Source organism: Leuciscus leuciscus (genome assembly GCF_965113295.1).
Source record: "Leuciscus leuciscus genome assembly, chromosome: 17".
NCBI classification, from domain to species: domain Eukaryota; kingdom Metazoa; phylum Chordata; class Actinopteri; order Cypriniformes; family Leuciscidae; genus Leuciscus; species Leuciscus leuciscus.
Window position 1 is genome coordinate 17,599,740 of NC_138741.1, and position 22,635 is coordinate 17,622,374.

At 36.6% G+C, this 22,635-nt stretch overlaps 2 protein-coding genes across 2 annotated transcripts; one reads left to right on the forward strand and one right to left on the reverse strand.

Moving 5' to 3' along the window:
• Positions 1–3,905: 3,905 nt before the first annotated feature.
• Positions 3,906–17,801, reverse strand: wdr43 (WD repeat domain 43). The gene is made up of 18 exons (XM_082143092.1): positions 17,554–17,801; positions 15,550–15,684; positions 13,487–13,608; positions 13,245–13,365; positions 13,041–13,159; positions 9,980–10,082; positions 9,834–9,898; positions 9,582–9,744; positions 9,414–9,500; positions 7,211–7,336; positions 6,981–7,124; positions 6,784–6,870; positions 6,631–6,662; positions 6,485–6,548; positions 6,212–6,325; positions 6,041–6,107; positions 4,865–4,923; positions 3,906–4,780 (listed from the first exon to the last, which is right to left on the reverse strand). The coding sequence occupies exons 1-18, from the start codon at positions 17,752–17,754 to the stop codon at positions 4,634–4,636; spliced, it is 1,956 nt and encodes a 651-aa protein (XP_081999218.1). The 5' UTR covers positions 17,755–17,801; the 3' UTR covers positions 3,906–4,633.
• A 1,292-nt stretch (positions 17,802–19,093) lies between these two features.
• On the forward strand, positions 19,094–22,562 carry trmt61b (tRNA methyltransferase 61B). Its single transcript, XM_082143097.1, has 7 exons — positions 19,094–20,159; positions 20,725–20,827; positions 20,974–21,164; positions 21,256–21,347; positions 21,902–22,089; positions 22,219–22,302; positions 22,442–22,562. The coding sequence occupies exons 1-7, from the start codon at positions 19,491–19,493 to the stop codon at positions 22,474–22,476; spliced, it is 1,362 nt and encodes a 453-aa protein (XP_081999223.1). The 5' UTR covers positions 19,094–19,490; the 3' UTR covers positions 22,477–22,562.
• Positions 22,563–22,635: the final 73 nt, after the last annotated feature.

Below are 22,635 nucleotides of genomic sequence, written 5' to 3' on the forward strand. Positions count from 1 at the left end.
CGCTTTGACGCCACCAACTGATGTGTCTCAAAAAATTCATAAAATATTTGTCATCAGTTTTTTAAAGAAAAAGTAATAATATATTTCATATGTTTAATAAAATTCTAGACTCATCATAACACGTGAACTAAAATATTTCAAGCAACATTTTTATTTTAAATGTCGATACGGCCAACAGTCGAATCTCAAAATATTAGAATATTTCATTTTAAGTTTGATAACATTTAACATACAGTAGGGTAGGATGGGGAAATAACTCCCGTTATTTGTATGGCCCAGACGTCGTTATATGAATAATCACATCAATATATTATTCCAAGGTTGTCCAGTTGCCAGATCTTGTATGAAACATTGTCTCTGATGAAACCCATCCTACTCGCGCAATCAACACATCATACAAATTTCAACCCATTTGTGAGCTCAACCTGGCAACCTACAACCCAGTTGTGCCGTCGATGTCTGCGCAGCTAGTAGACGCGGGAAGTTGAATAATAGTCCAGGCAAAGTAACTCATTTTGGAGCATTTTTCAGCATAGATCATTTCTATGAGGTGTCCAGAACAACATACTAAAAGTCCTAAGAAATCCTAGTTGAGGAAATATGTTAAATTCTCATTAATCCAAGATGTGTGCCAAGAAACTTGTAGGCTAATACTACATTTTTACTTTTCATGGGTACTTTCATTGTGTAAAGTTTCATTTTGATAGGAGTAAAGGAAAAAAAATAGCCCCATTGGGGTGTATTGTTGCCTGGCCTTAATGGCACACATCTCAGATTGATGAGAATTTAACATATTTCCTCAACTAGGATTTCTTAAGACTTTTAGTATGTTGTTCTGGACACCTCATAGAAATTATCTAAGCTGAAAAAAAATATTTTACAATTAGTCTGTCGTAAAACGCTACTTTGCCTGGACTATTAAGCGTTACTGGTAGAAATGGGAAAAGACTCCGTGTTAAGTAAATATTTAACGCAATTAACGCAGCATCCGTTTTTTTTTTTTTTTTTGTCATCCTTTGGCTGCCTGCATGGCGTTACATTATATGATGCGCTTTTATTCTTGCTAATACTTTTAAACCATTCAAGCCATATAGGCTACTTATTTTATAAAACTTTAAAAGCGGAAAGCGCATCACTCATTCCTGGGAATACATTTGTAAATCGTTCTTTCGCAATAGTTGGTTGTAATATTCAGTTCCTGTGAAAAAATGTGAAATACTCTTCCAATAGATGAAGTACACAACAATATCCTGATTGATTAGGCAACATAACAATATTTGGATCATTGGATGTAATATTCAGTTCCAGTGAAAATCTGTTCCAGTTAACACAGGTGATGTGTAATATTCAGTAGGCCTACCAGTAAAGACTCCACTCGCTGGAACAGTTTCTTACAGTAACTGAATATTACACAACATCACCTGTTCAGTTTTGAAAACTGTAGCCTAGGGGAGACCGGGGACAGTTGCAACAGGGGATGGTTTCATTTTTCTCCAATCAGAAACAAGCTAGAGTGATGACACTCATACTGCACATGCACAGTTAGACCCTCCCCCCACCAAGAAGACAGTAGACATATTCAACATCTGCTGCTGCATTTATTGAACAAAACTTGTTTTGGAAGTATGAAAGTACATTTTTTCATGAGATATATTTTTGTCATACTGTGACTGAAATTTTGTATGAATTAATCAAAACTTACTTCGTTTGAATTATTGTTTTGTTGACTTCTAAATGACATGGTTAGCATGTGTCAAAGTCAGTGTGTCTAGCAGGAATATGATGTTCTGTCATGGCTGATAGGGTTTGGGACGGTTGCAACATGTTATAAATTGCATGTTTAATAAAAGTTTGTTGCATTGCAAATTGTTAAATTCTTCCTGTCTGACAATGAAATATGGAGAGATTGAATAGCATCTGTAACACCTGCACACTGAATCTATGTAGGCCTATGTTCTACAGATGAACAAACAAAACTCAATAACTGTTATTTGATAAATATGACTAAATAAATAAATAATAGGCTACGATAATATTATTGAAATAATACTATAATATTATAGTAGGCCTAAAACAGTTAATATTTTCAGAATTCTTTGCTCATTGAGACAAAAAGCTTAAGTTAATTAATGAAATTTAAGGTATTTTTAACATGTTGCAACCGTCCCTGGGTTGTGTTGCAACTGTCCCCTGGGTCGGGGTCAGTTGCAACATCTGACTTCTTCCATTCAAATAAATACTGTGAACGATATGTCATATATAATCATCTTTAAATGGTATGGGTAATTAGCAGACAGATGCAAGTTTAATATATACAAATTTGGTTGGTCTAGTCCAAATAGTCTCTGAGTAATTGAGAGAAATGCAAAAAGTGTTGCAACTGTCCCCGGTCTCCCCTACTCTATTTTAGAAATCTGTTTTTCTGTATATAGATTTGTGTATTGTTAAGATGAATACAACTGTCTTCACTGATTTTTTCTATGATTTGGCGATGGGGTGTGTAATGTATAGATGAAATGAAACCGCATTTGGTTGAACTGAAACCCCCCCAGGTCTCCCGTATTTTGGTACCCAAATGTTGACAGGTATGATTAGATATATCAGCCATTGTGACATTTGCTAATTTAGTTATAGCACAAAATTTCTAATATTAAGAGAGGGGTAAGATGGGGCAAAACAGCCCCTGGATAAACTTTTACAGATTTGATATAATTCTTATTTATATTTTTTAAAGTGTCATTATAATGTAAAGTACTAAATAAACTATTGTATTTAAAAATTTATTTTGACAAAAATAATTAGTTGATAACAATTGAATAAACGATGACAGATAAAGTAGAATACCACCAATAGAAATTAATCTGGAACGTAAAATTATTCTATGACTATGTCATAATAGCAACACCGAATGCAAATTGAATTATTTCACTCAACTAACCTATATAGGTGTTAGTCAAAGCAAAGATCTGAATTGTTCATCTACTGAAATCCCTATTTTTCAATGACACAAAAAATTGCATAGCCATTCATCAAAAGTGCTGAGATGAGATTTTGCGCCATCTATGGTCAGGAGAAAACATTAAGGTGTGTGTAAATGTGCCTGAGCTGACAGTTGTCCAGAAGACGATCATCGACACCCGCCACAGGAGGTCATCGCCAAGCATTGCCTTTTCATAGAAAGTTGATTGGAAGGAAGAAGTGTGGCGAGAAAAGGTACACAAGTAACAGGGATGATAGCAGCCTTGAGGAGAAAAAACTCGACTCTTGCTTAGTGGTCCAGTCCTCTTTTCAGTCAGTTATTGCATAAATTAACATACTTTTCAGAACTTGAACATTTCTGTATTGTAAATCCTTTTTTGATTGACATTAATATTTTGCGATTTTTGATGAGCTGTGCACTGTAATTAAAAAAAGGCTAGAAATATTTTTCTTTACCTGTAATAAATCTAAAATTTTCACTTGTATAATTAAATAAAAATAAAAAAAAGACCTTCATAATATTCAAAAATTTTTGAGATGTACCTGTATACAAGAGCACCTAGGAAGAGCAACTGTATCCTAAAGCCCATAAATCATTTGTGCCGACTAGATAGAAACCCATTATTGACCCATTAATTTCTTTTAATGACCCAGGAATTTTCATCTTTAACATTTTTCCAGTCATTTTTAACTACTGAATAAGCGTTTATAAAAAACAATTAACACAGATTTAAAGTTTAGAGCCAAGTCTAACATTTTACAAATTCTCATTACTTTTGTAGAGCTAGAGAGAAATACATTTTATATATATATATAAAATGTATTTACATGCATACAGACAGTCTTCAGGTTGAGACATTTCTCATCATTGCTGTCATTTAGAGCCAGGAAAGAAAATGTCAGATGAAATGAATCCAAACAAGTGATGAGAACAAAGCAGTATTTATTTCATTTAAACTGTACAACAGTCGCCGATATATTGTTTGCATGAAAGGTTTTGGTTGACGTTAACTGCAACCACTGTATAATTAACGTACACACCTCTGGTTTTGTTTTTAATATTAATGTTGAAATGGGAGAGGTTCACATTTTCTGTTCTCAAGACCAAGAACTGGGTTAATGACTGCAGAGGGTGTAAAAAAACCTCATCTGAAATCACACACAGGACACAGAAATCAAACATGAGTAATGACTGTGACAGAGAGAGCAATGACGACAGATAAATCAAAGATGTGAGCAGAGGACAATGTTGATGAGCATAATCATGATCAGCTCATATGCTCGGACCACCGGGACATTGGACGTCTGTAAGGATGCAATCGAGCAGAGGGATCGAGGGGGATTTGGTTTGGGAAACCACAGTATCCCATTGTAGCTGGGCAACAAAACAGAGGCAGTAAGAGGTCAAAGGAAAAGTGACCCGAATGAACCTCAAATGTGTGTGTGTGCTCTCTCTCTGCACGAGGAGCTGTCAGTCAACCAGAGTGAGGGTCACATGCCCTTCATGACTGTTCTGAGAAAGACAACCACAAGTCCAGGCTGCATTGGCTATCGGAATTCTATAAAACAACCTTTTGTTTTGTTACAATAAAATTCAACAAAATGAAAAATAAAATGAAATCATATATAAATGCAAGGGTGCTTTTTTTGGGTATTATTCCTCCTCGCTTTCATTTTCAGGGTCCAGATCTGAATCACCATTTGCTTTTGATTCATCTTTCATATCTTCCTCTTCATCCTCCTCTTTGTGGTTCTTTTTGTCTTCTGTCAATTCCATTGCTGTCTCATCCTCCTCCCAGTTCTGAAAAGACAAGTCAACATGAGAACAATCCCATAATGACACACTCCAAAGACCCCAGAAGGAAAAACTGAGAGAGCATCTTACATCAGAGTCATCCTCAGGACGCCCTTCATCTCCTGAATCTTCATCCTCATCTGAAGACTCTGTAGAAAAAATGGGAAGTGTATATTTATTTTTGCCATGTCGATATTCAATGCCATTTTGATGGCTAAAATCAGTTGAACTGGGTACATCAATAAACACTAAGATAATTAAGAACAACAAAAGAACACGGACGTAATTAAGATTAAACTGAATACATTTACACAATGATCAAATATATTAAGATATTTTAGTCAGCTACTCAATAGAGGGTATGCGCATCACCGACGGCCGGAGTGACTGCAATTTTGCCCACTGAGTGGCAAAAAGACAGAGCAGCAGCATTGGTTTTCAGTGTGAATGCTGCGACAAACACACACCCCCCATCTAAAACGGGAAAGAGCTTTGACAATTTACGGTCTAAATAGATTAGACAAAATCTGAGGTATTTTACAGACTGCCGAAAGCTACAGAAAAGAGAAGCAAATGGATCAATGCAATTCACAGAAACAACTGGACGCAGGCAGCAAAATGTGGATTTGCATTGTCAATTTGCTGAATATTGGGGTAAAAGCATACCTTAAATATTGTATTGACAACTCAATTTAATATTTATAAGCGTATATTCCGCATAATTGGATGCTTTTAAACAAACAAAAAAAAAAACAAAAAAAAAGACTAACAAGTTTTAGAGCTGGACAACATGTATATAACATTGATATAAGTGATCACCCAGATTTAGACCTACATATATGTATATAAAGCGTTCACAGGCAAATTTGCTTTATTTCCCCGGTGTCGAAATCAGGCACATGGCTGCATGGCAATATCCATGGATTACAGGATCTTGGGTAAATTGTAAGGAACACTATATCTAGTCCAACCTTTAGTTTAAACTGATAATCGTTTGTTTTACTCGCGTTTTTACTGTTTCCCCTATAAAATCAAGCAGTTCTCAAGCGGTAAAAGCAGTTCTTTTGCCACTCAGTCCAGCTGAGGGGGCGTGTTCCGGTGGGAAAGAGATGTCAATCCATACCCTCTAATTAATCTTGATTAAAATACTAATCAAGAACTATTTAAACTTCTTAAGTGATTAAATTACAATTTTATTGGTTATTATATTTGAGTGTATTTTACTACAAAAACAAACTGTTTCTAAAAAATAAAAGGGCTCATTACCTTCTTCATACACCAGTTTTGCTGTGCGATCAACATCAGTTTTCTGAGCGCTGCTGCTTGTCGCCACCTAGTGGAAAAATATGCAAAAGTTAGAAAAATCTATGTTTTCATTCTTAGGTGAACTATTCCTTTAAGCCATTTGTTCTGGGTGCTTGTGTTTGACCAGCTCACCTGTGACATAAGCAGGAACAATTTGCCATGAAGCCTGTTGAGCTGATGATATAACTTTACCCTGCTCTCAATCATATGGTAGATCAAGCCCAACTGAGAGACTAGATCCGGCAGCTATGGGGAAACAAGATGAACAGACCAAATGAGGAACCCCCCAAAAAATGAGAAATATTATCTACCGTGGATAAAAGAATAATACATAAGCACTGGTGCAACATTAAGATCTGGATAATGTAAATCTATTGACAGGTATAGATGTACACACGCACTTACCGAAGACAAGTATGATGCGTGTTGTGTAAGTACAGCCTTAAACCACTGAACTATAAGCAAGGCCCTGCACACAGTAAAACAATCACGTTACAAAAAGTTGAATGCCTTAAAACCTTAAAAGGAACAAAAAGTAAAAGTATACTCACGCGAATGGATGCCCCTGCAGTCTTCTGGACAGCTAAAGAAACAACCATAGAATAATTTAAATGTATATAATATACACTAATCAAAAGTTTGGGGTCAGTAAGATTTTTGTAGTTTGTTTAAATACTTAATACTATTTAACAATGTCGACATACCTCTTCCAGCAATGGCAGGATAGCTGGGGGTGGTAACCGTGAAACAGTGTTCTTTATCAATATCTCTTTTTTGGTTTGAAATATTTTCTGTTAGAATGAATCAAATCAGAATGAGAACAAGAACAGCATTCATTGACAAAGGGTCTATGAACAAACAACAATCTGTTGATGTTTGAGGCGAGAGGAGTGTAACTTACATTAAGGATCTTCTCGTCTTTGCTCTCTAGGCCTTGAACAAGCAGTACAGCAAAGCTGTCCGTCTGCAGGGAGGACGAGCCTTTAGCAGCACCCTTCCTGCCTCCACTCAACTCAATCTGCTCCAACCGCTCCTCGATAGACAACTAGAGTATGATGGAAAGAAATTCCTTAATTGAATTCTTGGGGGATATAATTTAAGCATTTTACATAAAATTGTCTGGAGTCTTACCTCTGTGGTACTGGCCTCTTTTTTCCTTTTCTCTCCTTCATTGGGAGTTAATTTGATTGGTGCCTTGTGTCCTGTTAGTCCTGGCATTAAAACTTTGCTCTTTTGATTAACAACTGGTGTCTTCACCTAGAAGATGATGTTCAAATTAATGCACAGTCAATAAACCGTTTTAAACCATTACCGTACCAGTGTTAATGGGTAGTTGATTTCATAATTTGTCCATGAACTTAATTTGATGCGAATTTTTTTTTTCTTTACATATACACTTCTGGTCAAAAGTTTGGGTAAAAATGAATCAGTTTCCAAGGTTATCCACAAAAATAACTGTTTTTAACACTGATAATAACAGTAAGAAATGTTTCTTGAGCAGCAAATCAGCTAAATAAAAAGATTTCTGAAGGATCATGTGACACTGGGGACTTGAGTAATGGCTGCTGAAAAGTCAGCTTTTAAATTATTAAAATAGTGAATGTTGTGGAAAATTATTATATTTTAAATTAACTATTTTTGATTAAACAAACGCAGCCTTAGTGAGTATAAGAGACTTTTCTTTTAAATCTTGTCGACTTTTTGAACTGTAGTGTACATTTCATATGCTGTAACTGGTTACCATTTCTTCTAAATCAAGGGGGTGTCCAGTCCTGCACTGTCCAGCAAAGTATAACTTTAACTCCAATTAAACACACCTGAACCAGCTAATCAAGGTTTTTCTAGGTATACTAGAAACTTCAGGCAGGTGAGTTGAGGCAAGTTAGAGCTAAGGCCCTCCAGGACCGATTTTGGACACCCCTGTTCAAAATATTTCACTATTTTAAAAATCACCTTTCATTCTTTTTGCGGTTCACTTAAATTTGTTCTGCAGTGTGACAAATGTTGCAAATATCTCAGGAAGACAGATTAAAGAAAGGAATGTGTAATTATACAGAATCAGAAACAAAGCAGTTTTTAACCCTTTCACACGCAAGTTTAAAATATTCTAGCTAAGCCCCCAGTTAACGCATCATATTTCCATGGCGTTGTGTCATGCTTGTCACGAGATACACCGCAGCCACAATAGCGCTGTACATCCTTTTTCCTTTTTTATTCAGAATATTCACAAACTTGTAAACCTTCATCACCTACCTGATATTCCGATTCTCAAATACGTGCAAGTAAATGTATTTTGTCATTTAAAAACCTTTATAATGATCATGTTAGTTGATCTATAACGAGCGATGGGCACCGCCATGTTAGTTTGTGCCGCAATTCAGAGAATCGGATGGGTCAGATTTACAACACAAATTCATCCACTTCTCCCGAAATACATGAAAGTAAGTGGCAAGTGAAGTGGGAGAATAATAGAGTAAACATTATAGTTACCAGTATAGTTTATCAGTATAGTTACAGTATAGTTATCAATGTGTATCTGATATGAATAAAACACCTCGCCAATTAATATTTGAAAGAATTATTATTGTCGCTTTCATAGACATCAGTGTGTATTATACAAACTATAAATGTATTGTTTTGCCAGTACTTATGAGTATTTAAATGTCTGAAACCAAAAATAAACCGTATGTGGTTGAAAACACTGAATACCTGTGATATATGAAAAGCGCAGAGCGAGTCTCTGGCTCAGCTCCAGCCAACGTACGAAAGCACATTTGAACTTAGCAACTGATCTGATGATGCACTGATGATCGTACACTCCAGGGACCAGCCAAGACTGATCACACCGGTGTGCTCGTTAGGGATGGGAAATATGGACTTAAAACGAGATCACAATATTTGTGCGAGTCGGGCGCCTCACACCGCTTTACGGACCACTTGACGGAGAGCGAAACTCAAGCGCTCATTAAGTGTTTGGCGATTGAAAGTATATGTGTACCAGTTCCATATTGCAGAGGTAGTTCCTCATTTAGCGATAAACTCCGCCTCAGCTTCACGTCTGCCTTCCGCCATAGTTGTTTTCGCTCTGCACATGAGCTGCGAATGGGTCCCAAACAGAAATACGTCAAGAAGGCTTTATCGTTATTATCGCAGGAAGACTAATTCTTATCGTGAGGAGAACAATAATATATCCCCCATCCCTAGTGATCGTACGCATTAAAGGGTTATTAGTTTTACAAATATGGTATGCAACACTGCAGATACTGTTTGAAATTGAATGTCAAATGACCAATATGTAACACAGCATTTATTGATGGCACATATGGGGTCTTACCTTGGAGACAGCCATGTCTACAGAGAGAGAAAGTGTGGAAAGTACATCTCGGACTAAGCACGCATGTCTTTCTGACGTGTTAAATGGCTGTGGGAAGAGACGGCATGTTAGAAAATTGACCAATTGAATAAACCACTTAAATCAATTATCAATTTCTGCTGTACTTACCGTTTTCTCAATGACAGGCTGCAGGTGATGTCCGTATGCCAGCTTTAGGTTCTGTCTGTCTGCACACAAAGCTGCTGCGAGCAGAGGCACTGGCACAGGCGAGTCTCCCTTCATAGTGGACACCTGCAGGGAGCACACTGGTGACAGTGGCTTCTTGCATATCCTGAGGAAGAAAAATATCAATATGAGCTTCACTGAACTGTTTTAAAGAATAACCATTCACATGGATAAATGGAAGATGGACAGACTCACCCATTCAGAAAGTGCTCAAAGAGATGAAGCTGACCATCCTTACACACCACTGCTAACCTCATAGCCTGAGAAACATACAGAGAGGAGTCAAAACCTAAGCACATAACTCCAATCATGGATAATGATTAAGCCCATTAAATCCTCACCTCCTCTTTGTGGCTGGATGTCTGAAGATCTATGTGTTGGGGTTCATCTGTCAGAGTAAATGACACCACAGAGTTCTTGTCCTTGCCATCGGACCTCACCTGCCTGAGGAGCACAGAAGGAACTAAATCAGACATCAGTTTATTGAGCCTCAGATTTCTATGAGCTTGTTTTTTTTACAATATCATGAACCAGCAGTCTTAGTTGTAATTTGGGCTGCTTGATTATGGCAAAAATCAATCATAAATAACAATTATTTTGGTTAAAGGGTTAGTTCATCCAAAAATAAAAATTAGCCCATGATTTACTCACCCTGAAGCCATCCTAGGTGTATATTAGGGATGAGTGACGATTTTAGAATATTTGATTAGTTGATTTAATTGTAGAACATCGAATTGGTTGTGCAATTATTGTCTTTAAAAAATCCCTGTGTTTTCGGTGCTGATGCGGTGATGACGCATGTCATCCCAGAATGTCAACCCAGAATGTCCTACTTACTGACTAAAGTTCATTTAACCAGAGGGTGACGCTAATAAAGAACCTAAAAGCTGTCAATCAACTCTCAGACAACAGAGAAAGAACACCCAAGTCTCACACCAGAGTGGTAAAATCTCCTCCAGAGCGGAGAGTGCCTTTCTGAAGATTATGCTCCGCTCACTTAGTCCTGCCCAAGCAAAATAATCATTTCATGGTGGGAATGGAGCACTGAGCGCCGCTCGCTCAACCCAGAATGTCCTAATTACTGACTAAAGTTTTTTCTAGTCGATTAGTAGTTGTTCATTTAAGCCATAAGTCTAATTGCATATTTTTATTAATTAAATCACTTAAATATATACTGGATAGAGAATACTAGAAGCTCAGAGGAAAGAGCAAAACAAGACATCGGTCACGAATTAGAAATTTTGAAGAGAAATGTCGGAGGATTTCTATATAGTAGAAGAGGAGCTTCAGTTTGTTGCACAGCCCTATTTGTTTAAACCGCGACAGGCATCTAAGCTTACAATACTCCAACATTCTACAACATACACGCGTCACTGGTTACTCTTGTGGCGCAAGTCGACTTGCATAGTATGCGTACGGTCACCTGGCGGAAGCTAGTTATTTTAGATTTTAAAGTTATAAATATGGGTATTTTTCTTACAAATACATGGCTCCTCTTCAGAAGGCATTAATTAACCCCCCAGAGCCGTGGGGAGTATTTTTTTTTAAATGGATGGATTCAGTTTTTTGGGCTACAAATTTTCACCAGCCATTCACTCGCATTTTAAAGCTTGGATTATCCAGGAGTTTTTTTTTTTTTTTAACTGATTGTATTTGTCTGAAAGAAGAACATCACTTAGGATGGCTTGAGGGTGATGGGGGTAATAAAACATTTTGGGTGAACTATCACAATAATTGAACACGATTATTTAGTAAGGATGCACCGCCACCATTTTTTCAGAACCGATACCAAAAATTCGGAGTATCAGCCGTGATAAAAAAAAGAAGCATTTCTATACCCGTGTTGAACTGATAATTAGTCTTTAGTGTAACATTATTATAAAGAAAAACAACAAATAAAAAAATTATGATCATAACCCATTACAAAATACTGTTATAAAATATATTAGTGAAAAAATCTGCAGCAAAAGTTACTCTAGAAAAATCCTGAGTGCACAATAATTGTATTAAATCTAAACATTTAGTGAGATGGAAAACCAATAAGTGAATAAGTGTAGCACTAAATCTGGTAAAATGTTAGATTGTATTGTTACATTGTATTGTTGTAAAATACATTTATGAAAAACAAGTATGCGCATAATGATGCGATTGAAGCAACATGGAGTCGAAGCACATCGCATTAAAAAATTCAAAGCAAAAAGGGAAGAGATATTGATGCGTAGTATTTTATGTCATTGCAAAAGTTTGAGCCTTTTCTTTTAACAGTTTTAGATTTCAGTTACTATGCGCGTGAAGAACCAATTCAAAGTGCTCTATACTCCAGTGTTGTGATCTAAAAGACACCCGGGAGAAAGTTACATGAACAGCAATAAACTCCAGCAAGTTTGAGTGCTGAATGGAGAATGACTGACAGCCGCAGCGGAGGGAAGCACTGACATCAACTTGAATTTAACGACTTTATTAATCTCTATGTCACATTAAACTATGGAATTGCTTTAGAACAAAGTTGATGGTGCTTTATAATGTTTTTGTGCCTTTTTTGAGGCTTAACAATAACACAGAATAGTATACGCACAATAACGGATTTGGATCGGTCCCATCTGGGGTGCGTTTCCCAAAAGCATTGTTAGCCAACTATGGTCACAAGTTCCGTCGTTATCAGCATAGTTCAACAAGTCAGTGTTTCCCGAAACCATCGTTCCAACAAACATTCGCAAACAGCATCGCAAAGTTGTGTGGTTGGAATGACAGCTCTCAACCTGTGGTTAGAAGCATAGTTTCTTGTTTGCATGACATGTGGACTCAAATCCTTATATCTTGAGCAAAGTAAGCAAGCTGACATTCAGTGCAATCTTTGTCTTTTATTTAGAAAACATACAAATGTCATTTACGTCTTTTAGTTTGTCAAGAGATTTAAATTGACGTTTTTGAACATGCTCTACTACGTAAGAATGAACCTAGCTTGAATCTGAAAATATATCAAAATAACTGAGAAAAATTAGAAAACAGTCCTCAGATGCCATGTCCGTAATTTATAGCACAACATTAGCATTAATTCGATCTGAAACAAATTCATTAAAAGTAGTTATTACTCCACCTGCGTGACATTATTAAGGAACGTGGTTGAACGACCAATTTACGACAATACGGTTTCGAGAATCAGTCGTGACTAGCTAGTTGATTTCTTCAACGATGCATCGTACTATGGTAGTTAAACAGCGAGTTACGTCGTTGCATGGGAAACGCACCACTGACCGTTACCCGATCTGACAAAGAATGGTGGTATTGGGATCGGCGCATCCCTAATTACGGGCCAAATTGTAATAACTGTACACCCACCATAAGTGATCATTATGGGTTTATTTCTGTGTGCTATGGTTAGCTAGTAAAGGTGTAACATACCACACACTCAGGAGCCTGTCGTGAGCAGCTCCTGACAGAAAGTACATCCCATTGCTGTCAGGGGGTCGTGTTGTGGCGAAGCAGAGAGTTGTTACCATGGTAGAGTGACCTGTGAATTTCTGCAAATTTGGGAGGTATTGAAAAATCTGAAACTTTTCTGTTTTATTTATCCGTGGCTGCTTATAGCATAGAGGTCAGACTCACCCTGTACACTTCCTTAGTCTCCAGGTTCCACATCTTGATGATCATTCCTGCCGAGAGCAGCAGCTTTCCATCTGGACTTATACACAAGCTGCTGACGGCTGATCTGTCTGCCTTCCATTTGCTGAACACAGAACATGTTTGCTTGTAAATCAGATGCACACATTTTTTTACGTTGACTAAAACCAAAGGAAACCCATTTTGGTCAAACATCCAGCACAAATAACTGCAGTGCACACACTCACCAACTAACTTTTCCTTTCTGCAGGTCCCATTCGGCTATGTGTGTGTCATCTGAGCCACTGTATAACACAGAGTCCTCTGGATGCCACTGGACACTGTTCACTGGTCCACTGTGTTCTCCATCCTGAGAGGATAAGACATCATTAAACATTCTTAATTTCAGCTAAATTAACAGAAATCACTCATTTGTGTCTTTTTTAGTTAGGTGAACTACTTTCTCCCCTGGGTATTACAAAGCTGTGGAAGTAACGTGTGCTGTTTGCATGCCATTTTCAAGTCCACTGTAGTTCACCAAACTTCACTTAAAGGGATGGTTCACCCATAAATGAAAAATTGTTTAAATTTTTCACCCTCATGTCATTCCAAACCCATAAGACTTTCATTCATCTTTGGAACACAAATTAAGTTATTTTTAATAAAATCTGAGAGATTTCTGTCTCTCCAATGACAGTCTATTCGCCCAAAATTATGACGCATAAAAACATTTATAAAGACATAACATAAATCCATATGAATCAAGTGGTTTAATGCAAGTCTTTTAAAGAAACAATTGCTTTAGGCCTATATGATGAACAGATTAAATTTAGACTCATTCACATAAGCTTTGATCAGCGAAAATTCATAGAGCACTCAAATGTGGCAAACGGAAGCTCAACCATATTTTCTTTATTTTATGATTTGAAGCAAGTTTTGGTTGAATAGACTTTCAATGGATTGACAAATCTCTCGGACTTCATTAAAAATATCTTCATTTGTTTTTTCCGAAGAACGAAAGTCTTGGAATAGGGATGTCAATTTACACAAATTCCCATGTTCGATCGTCATTTAAATTAACGATCAATTAATCGTTAGCCGTAATACTGCAATTGCATATAGCCAACAGCATGACAGGGTCTGCAAATGCTGCTCAAAACGCCACTTCCTCACCAAATGAATGAGAAGGGTTTTTAATCTAACTGAAGGGCTAGTAAGATTGTAAAATGAGTCGATGTGATTGATCATTTATTAAATTACTTAATAATCAAATATATCAACTAATACAACGTGTCACCAACGCCGCCTCAGATGCGTGCTTATCAGAATGTGTACTCCTGTTGTGGACGCGCTCTTCCTGGAACAATGCGCTGAAAACGGCAACTAAACCCAATTAATTCACAACTATTTATTAATATAGTGTTCTCATTAATGTTATGTAATATGACAGTCCAATCAGTTATTATTAGTCGTGCATTGCAGTTTGATTGCGCGCACTGAATGAACACTGGTAAACTGAAGCCCTTTGCTAGCATATTACTTAAAGAAACACATCCTACAAGAGATTAATCAGATGCATACAAAATAAACATAATATTACAATTTATATCTGCACAAAATGACGTGAATGTACAAGTGAACTTGACCTAATTTACATGCTATTTAGAATATGTGACTCACGTTGTGGACGCGCTCTTGGAGCAACGCGAAGAAACATGGCAACTAAACCCAAATAATTCAATAACCCAAATGTTTTATTACAATATTGTTCTCTCTATAATGTTATGTAATATGACAGTCCCAATCATAGTCATTAGTTCTGCATTGCTGTTTGAGCTGCATGCGCTGAAGCTGATCACCGGTGCTCTTTAAACCGTGTTAATTCTTAACCAAATGCATCCTATATCAGATATAGATAGGCCAACAGAAAATAAACAATATTACAACTTACATTTACACGAAATAAAAGGCTGCGAATGCAAACGCAAACTTATAGTCATGATGAAGATGTAACTAGTAGTAAAATGGTCCCAAACATAACTCTGTACCACTCGCTAATTTTTCCTCGTGTCTGCTTTACATGTTTCAAGGTTGAGCAGCACACGCACAAACCTGCTTAATCGACGATCGTTTTAGCAATTAAATTTATTAACAATTAATCGATCGTCGATTAATCGTTAACATCCCTAGTTTGGAACGACGTGAGGGTGAGTAATTGATGACAATTCTCATTTTTGGGCAAACTAACCCTTTAAAACTTTGAGATGCATTGGCCAAATATCATAAGGACCAGCTGTTGGTGAATTCTTACCAGAGTGCAATGCAGGTCTCCCTTCAATGTGCTGTAGATGAGGACAGACCCAGCAGCAGTGCCCAGAGCCAACAGATCGGTCTGCTCAACTGCCGACCCGGCCTCACATTTCCTCCTCTTCCTCTGTGGAACATCCTAAAGCACACACATAGAAAAAGAAAATTATTACCATTTATTCTGCCTTTGAGTGAAATCCAACAGGAAAAATGTGTTATTTAATTATGAATAATATTTAAACATTTCCTACTGGACATTGTTTACCCAGTCATTTCCATTAATTTCAATTTCACTAGAAACTTAGTTTAATACTGGTACTTAAAACTAGCATGTTTTGTTACTGGTGACAAACTATTTATTAAGTTTTGATAATGACTATTTATTAAGTATTAAAAAAGGATATCTAGCTACTAGGGGTGTAATGATACTCATGTCACGATTTGATACATATCACGATACTGAACTCACGATATTATTGCGATACTCCAAGACATGATAAAAGGTTAACAAAAAATTAACTGTTGATTAAAATGCTAAATTTGATATTACATTGTGGGTGCAAATGATTGGCTTGGACTTGGTGCTGAAACCCAAAGCACAGGACAATAGTGACACCAGAATAAAAATATTCATTATTCTGAAGCGTTAAATACAGAATAAGTTATAGACAAATATGCTTACATTTTCAGGACCCACAATATTCCCCCATTGCATTATTATACATTATAATCAACATTATATATTTTAGTTTAATGTAGTATTGACACTAAAACTCTGAAAACTTGAATTTTTTCCTCACACTAACTTTTATATTGGGTGAACTATACACAATACATAGTCACTATCCACGATACATAGTTGCATTTTTGTATTGCGATATATTGTGACACGATATATTGTTACACCCCTACTAGCTACCAGTAATTGCCTATTATCTATTATAAAAGTACTAGGATCCATTTGCACTAGGAAACTGGAGCAGTTAGGAATAACCACTTGCACAGTTACAACTGACATACTTGTAATAGCTAATAAATAGCAAATCCACAGGTACAAAGCAAAATTAGAAAACAAACTTCCAATGAATCAATCAATATAGCACAATAAAAGCAACAGTAGTTGGTCATTGTGCTGTACAAGAAGATAAATATCTAAAAGACAGCTAAACAAATGATAAAGGGAGTTTACAAGGACAGTTGTAAGCCTGTGAGTAGTACTAGTAAGTTAGTGTTTGATATCTGAATCACAAACAGAAAAGAACTCCAAGTCAAACATTTAATATATGTTACTAGTAACAATGGAAGAGTTACTTGTCAAAGATGTTTATGACCAACTTTCTCCAACACTAGCTAGAATCAACTACTATGACGTTCCGCGTGTCAAACTGATATATAGTAACAAAGACTGGTTTCTGATAGACACTTTACAAACAGCAAAAAGAGAAAAAGTGACGTGGTGAGGGTTGTGCAGCCATGTGACCATGTGCTAGTTTGATAAAGTACATTTAAATACAACACTGATAATTGAAACTACACAAAAATAACACACTAAAAGAGATGTTGACATTACTTTTTTTAGTTATAAAATAAATAGCAGGGAATCATCACTTTAGCCAACATCAACTTATTAGCCTTCGTTATTAGCCACAGACAACCAACAGACGACTATAACAATGTTTACGAGCCCCAATATGCGCATGTAGCTGTACTTCTGGAATCAATGTAGTGATTTTAAAGGTTTTATGTTGAGAATATATATGAATATAATGTTGGATCTGCGCGTCTCGCGGCCTGCGTCTGAACATGTGCCACACGCAACATGTGCGCAGCGCACTCCACGAGCGCAGCTCTAAAGCACCCAGTAATTACATTGTCAAATTATCAGTGTTCAGTTGTATGATCATATGCTGGGTAAATACACAGTCAAAGCGACCCGAAGACTCTGCAACGGTGCACTGCGATACAACAGGCCGCATCCCCCGACTGAACCCCGAACACTGTGTGTTACCTGAACTGCTCGGCACGGTCCCCATGTCACACAGGTACAGGCTGCGCTTAGGTGCGCGGAAGGCACGTATTCCTGTTGTAGAGTTTTGCTCTCGGTATTCCAAATCCGTAGTCTCCCGTCCTGTGCGCAGAGAGCGAGAAACTGTTGTGATTTGGGGCTGAAGGCGCAGGGTAGCGCAGCTCGGCCTCCGTCCGCCGCCATCTTACCAGTCCGCGTGCGTCCGTCTGCTTCACGGGAAACACGTGTGAGAGAAAATTCCAAAGCGCACATGCGCAGCTGCACAGGCGCCACGGAAACGCTAATTGGCCCTCCTGGGTTCTGTGGGCGTGGCATTGTTTTTAACCAACCACAGACGGACGCGGAAGTTTCATTCTCCAATTTTTTAGTTATAGTGGAAGTTGAAATTGAGAATTATCTTTGAGTTATCATCAAATGCAATTTTAATTTGCTTTCTATAACTGAAATTAATGCGCTTTATTAAATAGTACCTAAGTTAAGTATATTTCATTTTAAATTGTATTTATATGTATTTACTAACTGTAACAGTAGCCTAAATATAAAAACTATATAACTGTTACAGAAAAAATAGACATTTAATCAAAATTCTCATTCTGTAACATATAATGGAAACGGTTACACATTTATTTTGTACATGTAATTATTCTAAATAATTATGGGTCATGTGTCTTCATGTATATTTAGCATTTAAATAGCCAATATTAACATTTATGTGCATTTTAGTTCCATTTAACAATACCGTTTTATTTTAAAAAACTTAATTTGTTTTATTTAAATATGATGTACGTTTATACACGAGTAGCCTACAATAATTTGTTTATGTTGCTGCAAAGATTTTTTTATATTACTTGGTAACGCTTTACGATCAGGTTTCATTAGGTAACATTAGTTAACTACTTTAGTTAACTAACTAAAAATTAACAATACGTCTACAGCATTTATTAATCTTAGTTCATGTTAATTTCAACATTTATTAATAGCCAACTTCAAAATCAAATTTGTATTTGTTAACATTAGTTAATGTACTGAACTAACATTAACAGTCAATGACCAGCTGGATTTTTTATTAACTAACATTGTCAAAGATTAATAAATAGGCCTCCTGTATCAAATGCATTCCTCATTGTTCGTTAATGCTAGACAATACATTAACAAATTTAACTAAGTTAACAAATTAGACCTTGTTGTAAAGTGTTACCATTTACTTGTTTATTTTTATTTATTTTGTATAAAGAAATGTATTGTTTCAACAGTAAAAACCTAACAGTAGCTAATAAGGTGATTACGATTTATAATAAAGAAAACATACACATAGACTAGGCCTATATATATATATATTATATAGGCTTTAAGAAAATAATTCCCTTGACCTAATCATACAACCCTCGTAAATAGCTATATTTGATCTTTTAAAGATATTTATTATTAGGGAAACTGAATCGGGACAACAATGACAGACAAATCTGAACAAGAAACCATCTACCGGTGACCAGGTGGTACTGCATCTGTCAGTGACGTATTTTCTATCATGGCGGCGCCCTTTGAGAATCATGCTGGATTGTTTTTCTTCTAACATAATGGACACAGGTTAAGTTGCCATTTACGCTAGAATCCTGCCAGTAAATAATTATATAGATAATTATTTAGGTATTATTACAGGTCGTTTGAAATGATCTATCTACTACAAATTAGTTTTACTTTATTTTTTTGACAAAGGTTATTGTGTAGAGGTAATTTGTAGTGAAATATATAATGCATGATTTGCGAGTTCCTACCAGTACGTCTATTCTGGTCTGTGTAGAAGCGCTCAATAGCTTTTGTGTTATGTTTCTGATCTCTGTGTGGTAAGAAGAACCAATTAAGCCTTCAAAAGTGTACCATCTTCACCCTTCAAGTCATTCTTTCTTGAGCTCAAAACCATGACGGTTTTATTGCATTTGGGTCTCTCATTCATTACTCGTAAATTTGCCAAAGTCCATGTCATGTGTTTGTATAGACATCATGTGGTTCGCATTAAACCGTTTCTCTGTGGCGTGAGGAGCTTTGGGACTGACCCAAATGATTCTGACAAGGGTTCAGATGCACCTGTGTCCACTTTCCCACCGTTCCCTCGAAGACCTTCTTTGTCTGGAAGACGTCGACCTCTGTCCCCACTGGAGAGAGTCAGTCAACTGCTGCCTGAAGACAATCTGAGTCAAGAGGTTTGGGAACTACGGGACACTCGAAACAATGAGGCTGAACATGACACTCAGAGTCTGGGGAAGGAGCGAGAAGAGGCAACTGAGGAACCTCAATCTTTTGCTCCACATCATGTGTGTGTTCCTGGGGAAAGGCAAATATTTTTCGGAGAGACTCTACTGGCCGAGTTCAGTCGAAAGAGACGTTTAGAGTTTCGGAAGATGTTCCAGCTAAAGGAGGGCATGAAGCTCCATAGTAACTGGGGATTCATAGCTCATGAGGACATGGAGGGGCGTCCTGATGGAAGCATCATACGCACTTCAATGGGAATCCCGATTCTCATTCGCCGACCCAGCCTGGATGAGTTCACTCTCTTCATGAAGAGAGGGCCAGCTATTACATACCCTAAAGTAAGAAATGAATCAGTCATCTACACATCAGTGAATCTGTAATATCTGCATTGTTTGCATGCATACGGGTCAGTGATGTGACGATTATTAAATCTGGTCATTTATTTATTTAAACTTTAGAAATACAGTGACACTACCGTAAGATCGGGTTCATTTACTTATGTTAATGTCATTATGTTCATTCAATAATAATACATTAAATTGATCAATAGTGACAAAGACTTTTAAATTGTTATTTAAAAAAAATTATTTGCTAAAAAAAATGATTTTATTACTGGAGTAATGATACTGAAAATTCAGCTTTGCTATCACAGGAATAAATTACATTTTAAACCAGTTGAAAATTTTAATTTAATTATTTTAATTTTAAATTGTAATATTTAATATCATTGACATTACTGTTTTTTGATCAAATAAAATACTTAAAAAATCAAAATCTTACAGACCCCAAACGTTTGAAGGTAGTTTACATGCATTCAAGATGTAAGGAAAATATGTGATTACTTTTTTTCGAGTTTTATGCCAATGAAAACAAAAGAGTCTCTCGAATCTCTTCCCTCTGCAGGACGCCAGTGCGATGTTGACAATGATGGATGTGACCGAAGGAGATTGTGTTCTGGAATCAGGCTCTGGATCTGGTGCTATGAGCCTTTTCCTGTCCAGGGCAGGTGTGTGAGTCTTCCTCCATCTTTTAAGTGTTCATTAAAAGCAATGTAATGAGTCGCCTGATTATGAGGGTATTGTAGAAGTGGGTATACTATTGCATTACAGTATATCACTTACTGTAGGAATTAATTTATGCTTGTGTCATCAGTGGGTTATAAAGGAAGTGTTTTGAGTGTGGAGATAAGAGAGGACCATCACAGAGTTGCTGTATTAAACTACAAGCGCTGGCGATCCACGTGGAGTCTTCGGCGAGGGGAGGAATGGCCTGATAATGTTCACTTTCACCATGGAGATCTCACATCTGCCGGTCCTCTTCTGGCTGGGCGGGGTTTTAACTCGGTGAGGAGCCACACCCTGTGATGTGTTTTATGTTTTATCATAATATGAGAATAATTTGCTGTCTGTATATGAAAGACTTCTTGTGTGTTAGGTCGCTCTGGATATGGTTAATCCACATTTGACCTTACCTGCTGTGGTTCCTCATCTCCATCCTGGATCGGTGTGTGCTGTTTATCAAGCAAAGTAATACAAAATTCTGTGCATACACAAAGCAACAATGTAAACCTTATACGTACACTACCATTTAAAATGTTGGGGTCAATACGATTTTTTTAAAGTCTCTTATGCTCACCAAGGCTGTGTCTTTTTAATCAAAGTACAGTAAAAACTTATTGTGAAATTGTTACAATTTAAAAACTGTTTTCTATTTGAATACATTTTAAAATGTACTTTATTCCTGTCATGGCAAAGCTGAATTTTCAGTATAATTACTCCAGTCTTCAGTCACTTCAGAAATCATTCTAATTTGCTGCTCAAGAAACATTTCTTATTATATCCACTTTGATAACAGTTGTGCCATATATTTTTGTGGAAACCAAATAAAAAAAAAAAAAAATATATATAGAAAGTTCAAAAGAACAGTATTTATTTTAAACTTTTTTTTAATCAATTTAATGCATCCTTTCTTAATAAAAGTATTAATTTCTTTATAAGAAGAAAAAAATCTTATTGACTACAAAATTTTGAACAGTAGTGTATAGAATGTATCAATAATGTTTTCTTGATTTTGTTGCCAGTATCACACAGGTCATTGATCTGATGGAGGGTCTGCGATGCTCCGCCCTTCCTCTGGTGTGTGAACGCATTGTTGAGGTTCAGTACAGGGATTGGCTTGTTGGCCCGTCACTCAAAAAGGATGGAACATTTAACAAACGAAAAGCTCCACATGAAGATGATGAATCAGAACCAAGTGAAGACACAGCAGGTGATTTATAACATGGTCTTTCTCGTATCATACAAATCACAGATTCTGCATTGCTTGTATTACACAAAACTTCAAACATCAGCACAAATCATTCCTGGTTAGAATCATGCTAACCTGTCTGTGTTTAAGGGGATTTGAATTGTCAAGATCCGGTGCCGTTTGGAGATGTCCCATACATTGCACGTCCTCATCCTGAACAGACTGGTCATTCAGGTGAGTTACAGCTCTCCATTGTTGTGTGTATTCCAATAGCTTGTATATGCATGTTTAATAGAAATAGTAGTAGTATACGTTCTCTAGGTATTTTGTATGTGATTGAAATGTACCTGATTTTGAATGTGTTTCTTTTCAGCCTTCCTCATAAAATTACGAAAGATCTTGAAATAGATGTTCACTACTAATGTGCATACAAGAGTACAAAGCTGCAGTGTCTCAGATATACGCTTTATCAATAAACTTGTCCAATAAAAGTCTTTATTGTAAATTTTTCTTTCATGCTCTTGAGTATTTAAGACATATATTGAATCTAAATATCTGCTCAATTCA

Coding starts and splice junctions, on each gene's coding strand:
- wdr43 (XM_082143092.1), bottom strand. CDS start 17,754: ATGGCGGCGGACGGAGGCCGAGCTGCGCTACCCTGCGCCTTCAGCCCC. Junction 7,337..9,413: donor TAGACATGGCTGTCTCCAAG/GTAAGACCCCAT, acceptor ATCATCTTCTAG/GTGAAGACACCAGTTGTTAA. Junction 7,125..7,210: donor AAGAGGCCAGTACCACAGAG/GTAAGACTCCAG, acceptor ATCATACTCTAG/TTGTCTATCGAGGAGCGGTT.
- trmt61b (XM_082143097.1), top strand. CDS start 19,491: ATGACGGTTTTATTGCATTTGGGTCTCTCATTCATTACTCGTAAATTT. Junction 20,828..20,973: donor CCTTTTCCTGTCCAGGGCAG/GTGTGTGAGTCT, acceptor TTGTGTCATCAG/TGGGTTATAAAGGAAGTGTT. Junction 22,090..22,218: donor ACCAAGTGAAGACACAGCAG/GTGATTTATAAC, acceptor TCTGTGTTTAAG/GGGATTTGAATTGTCAAGAT.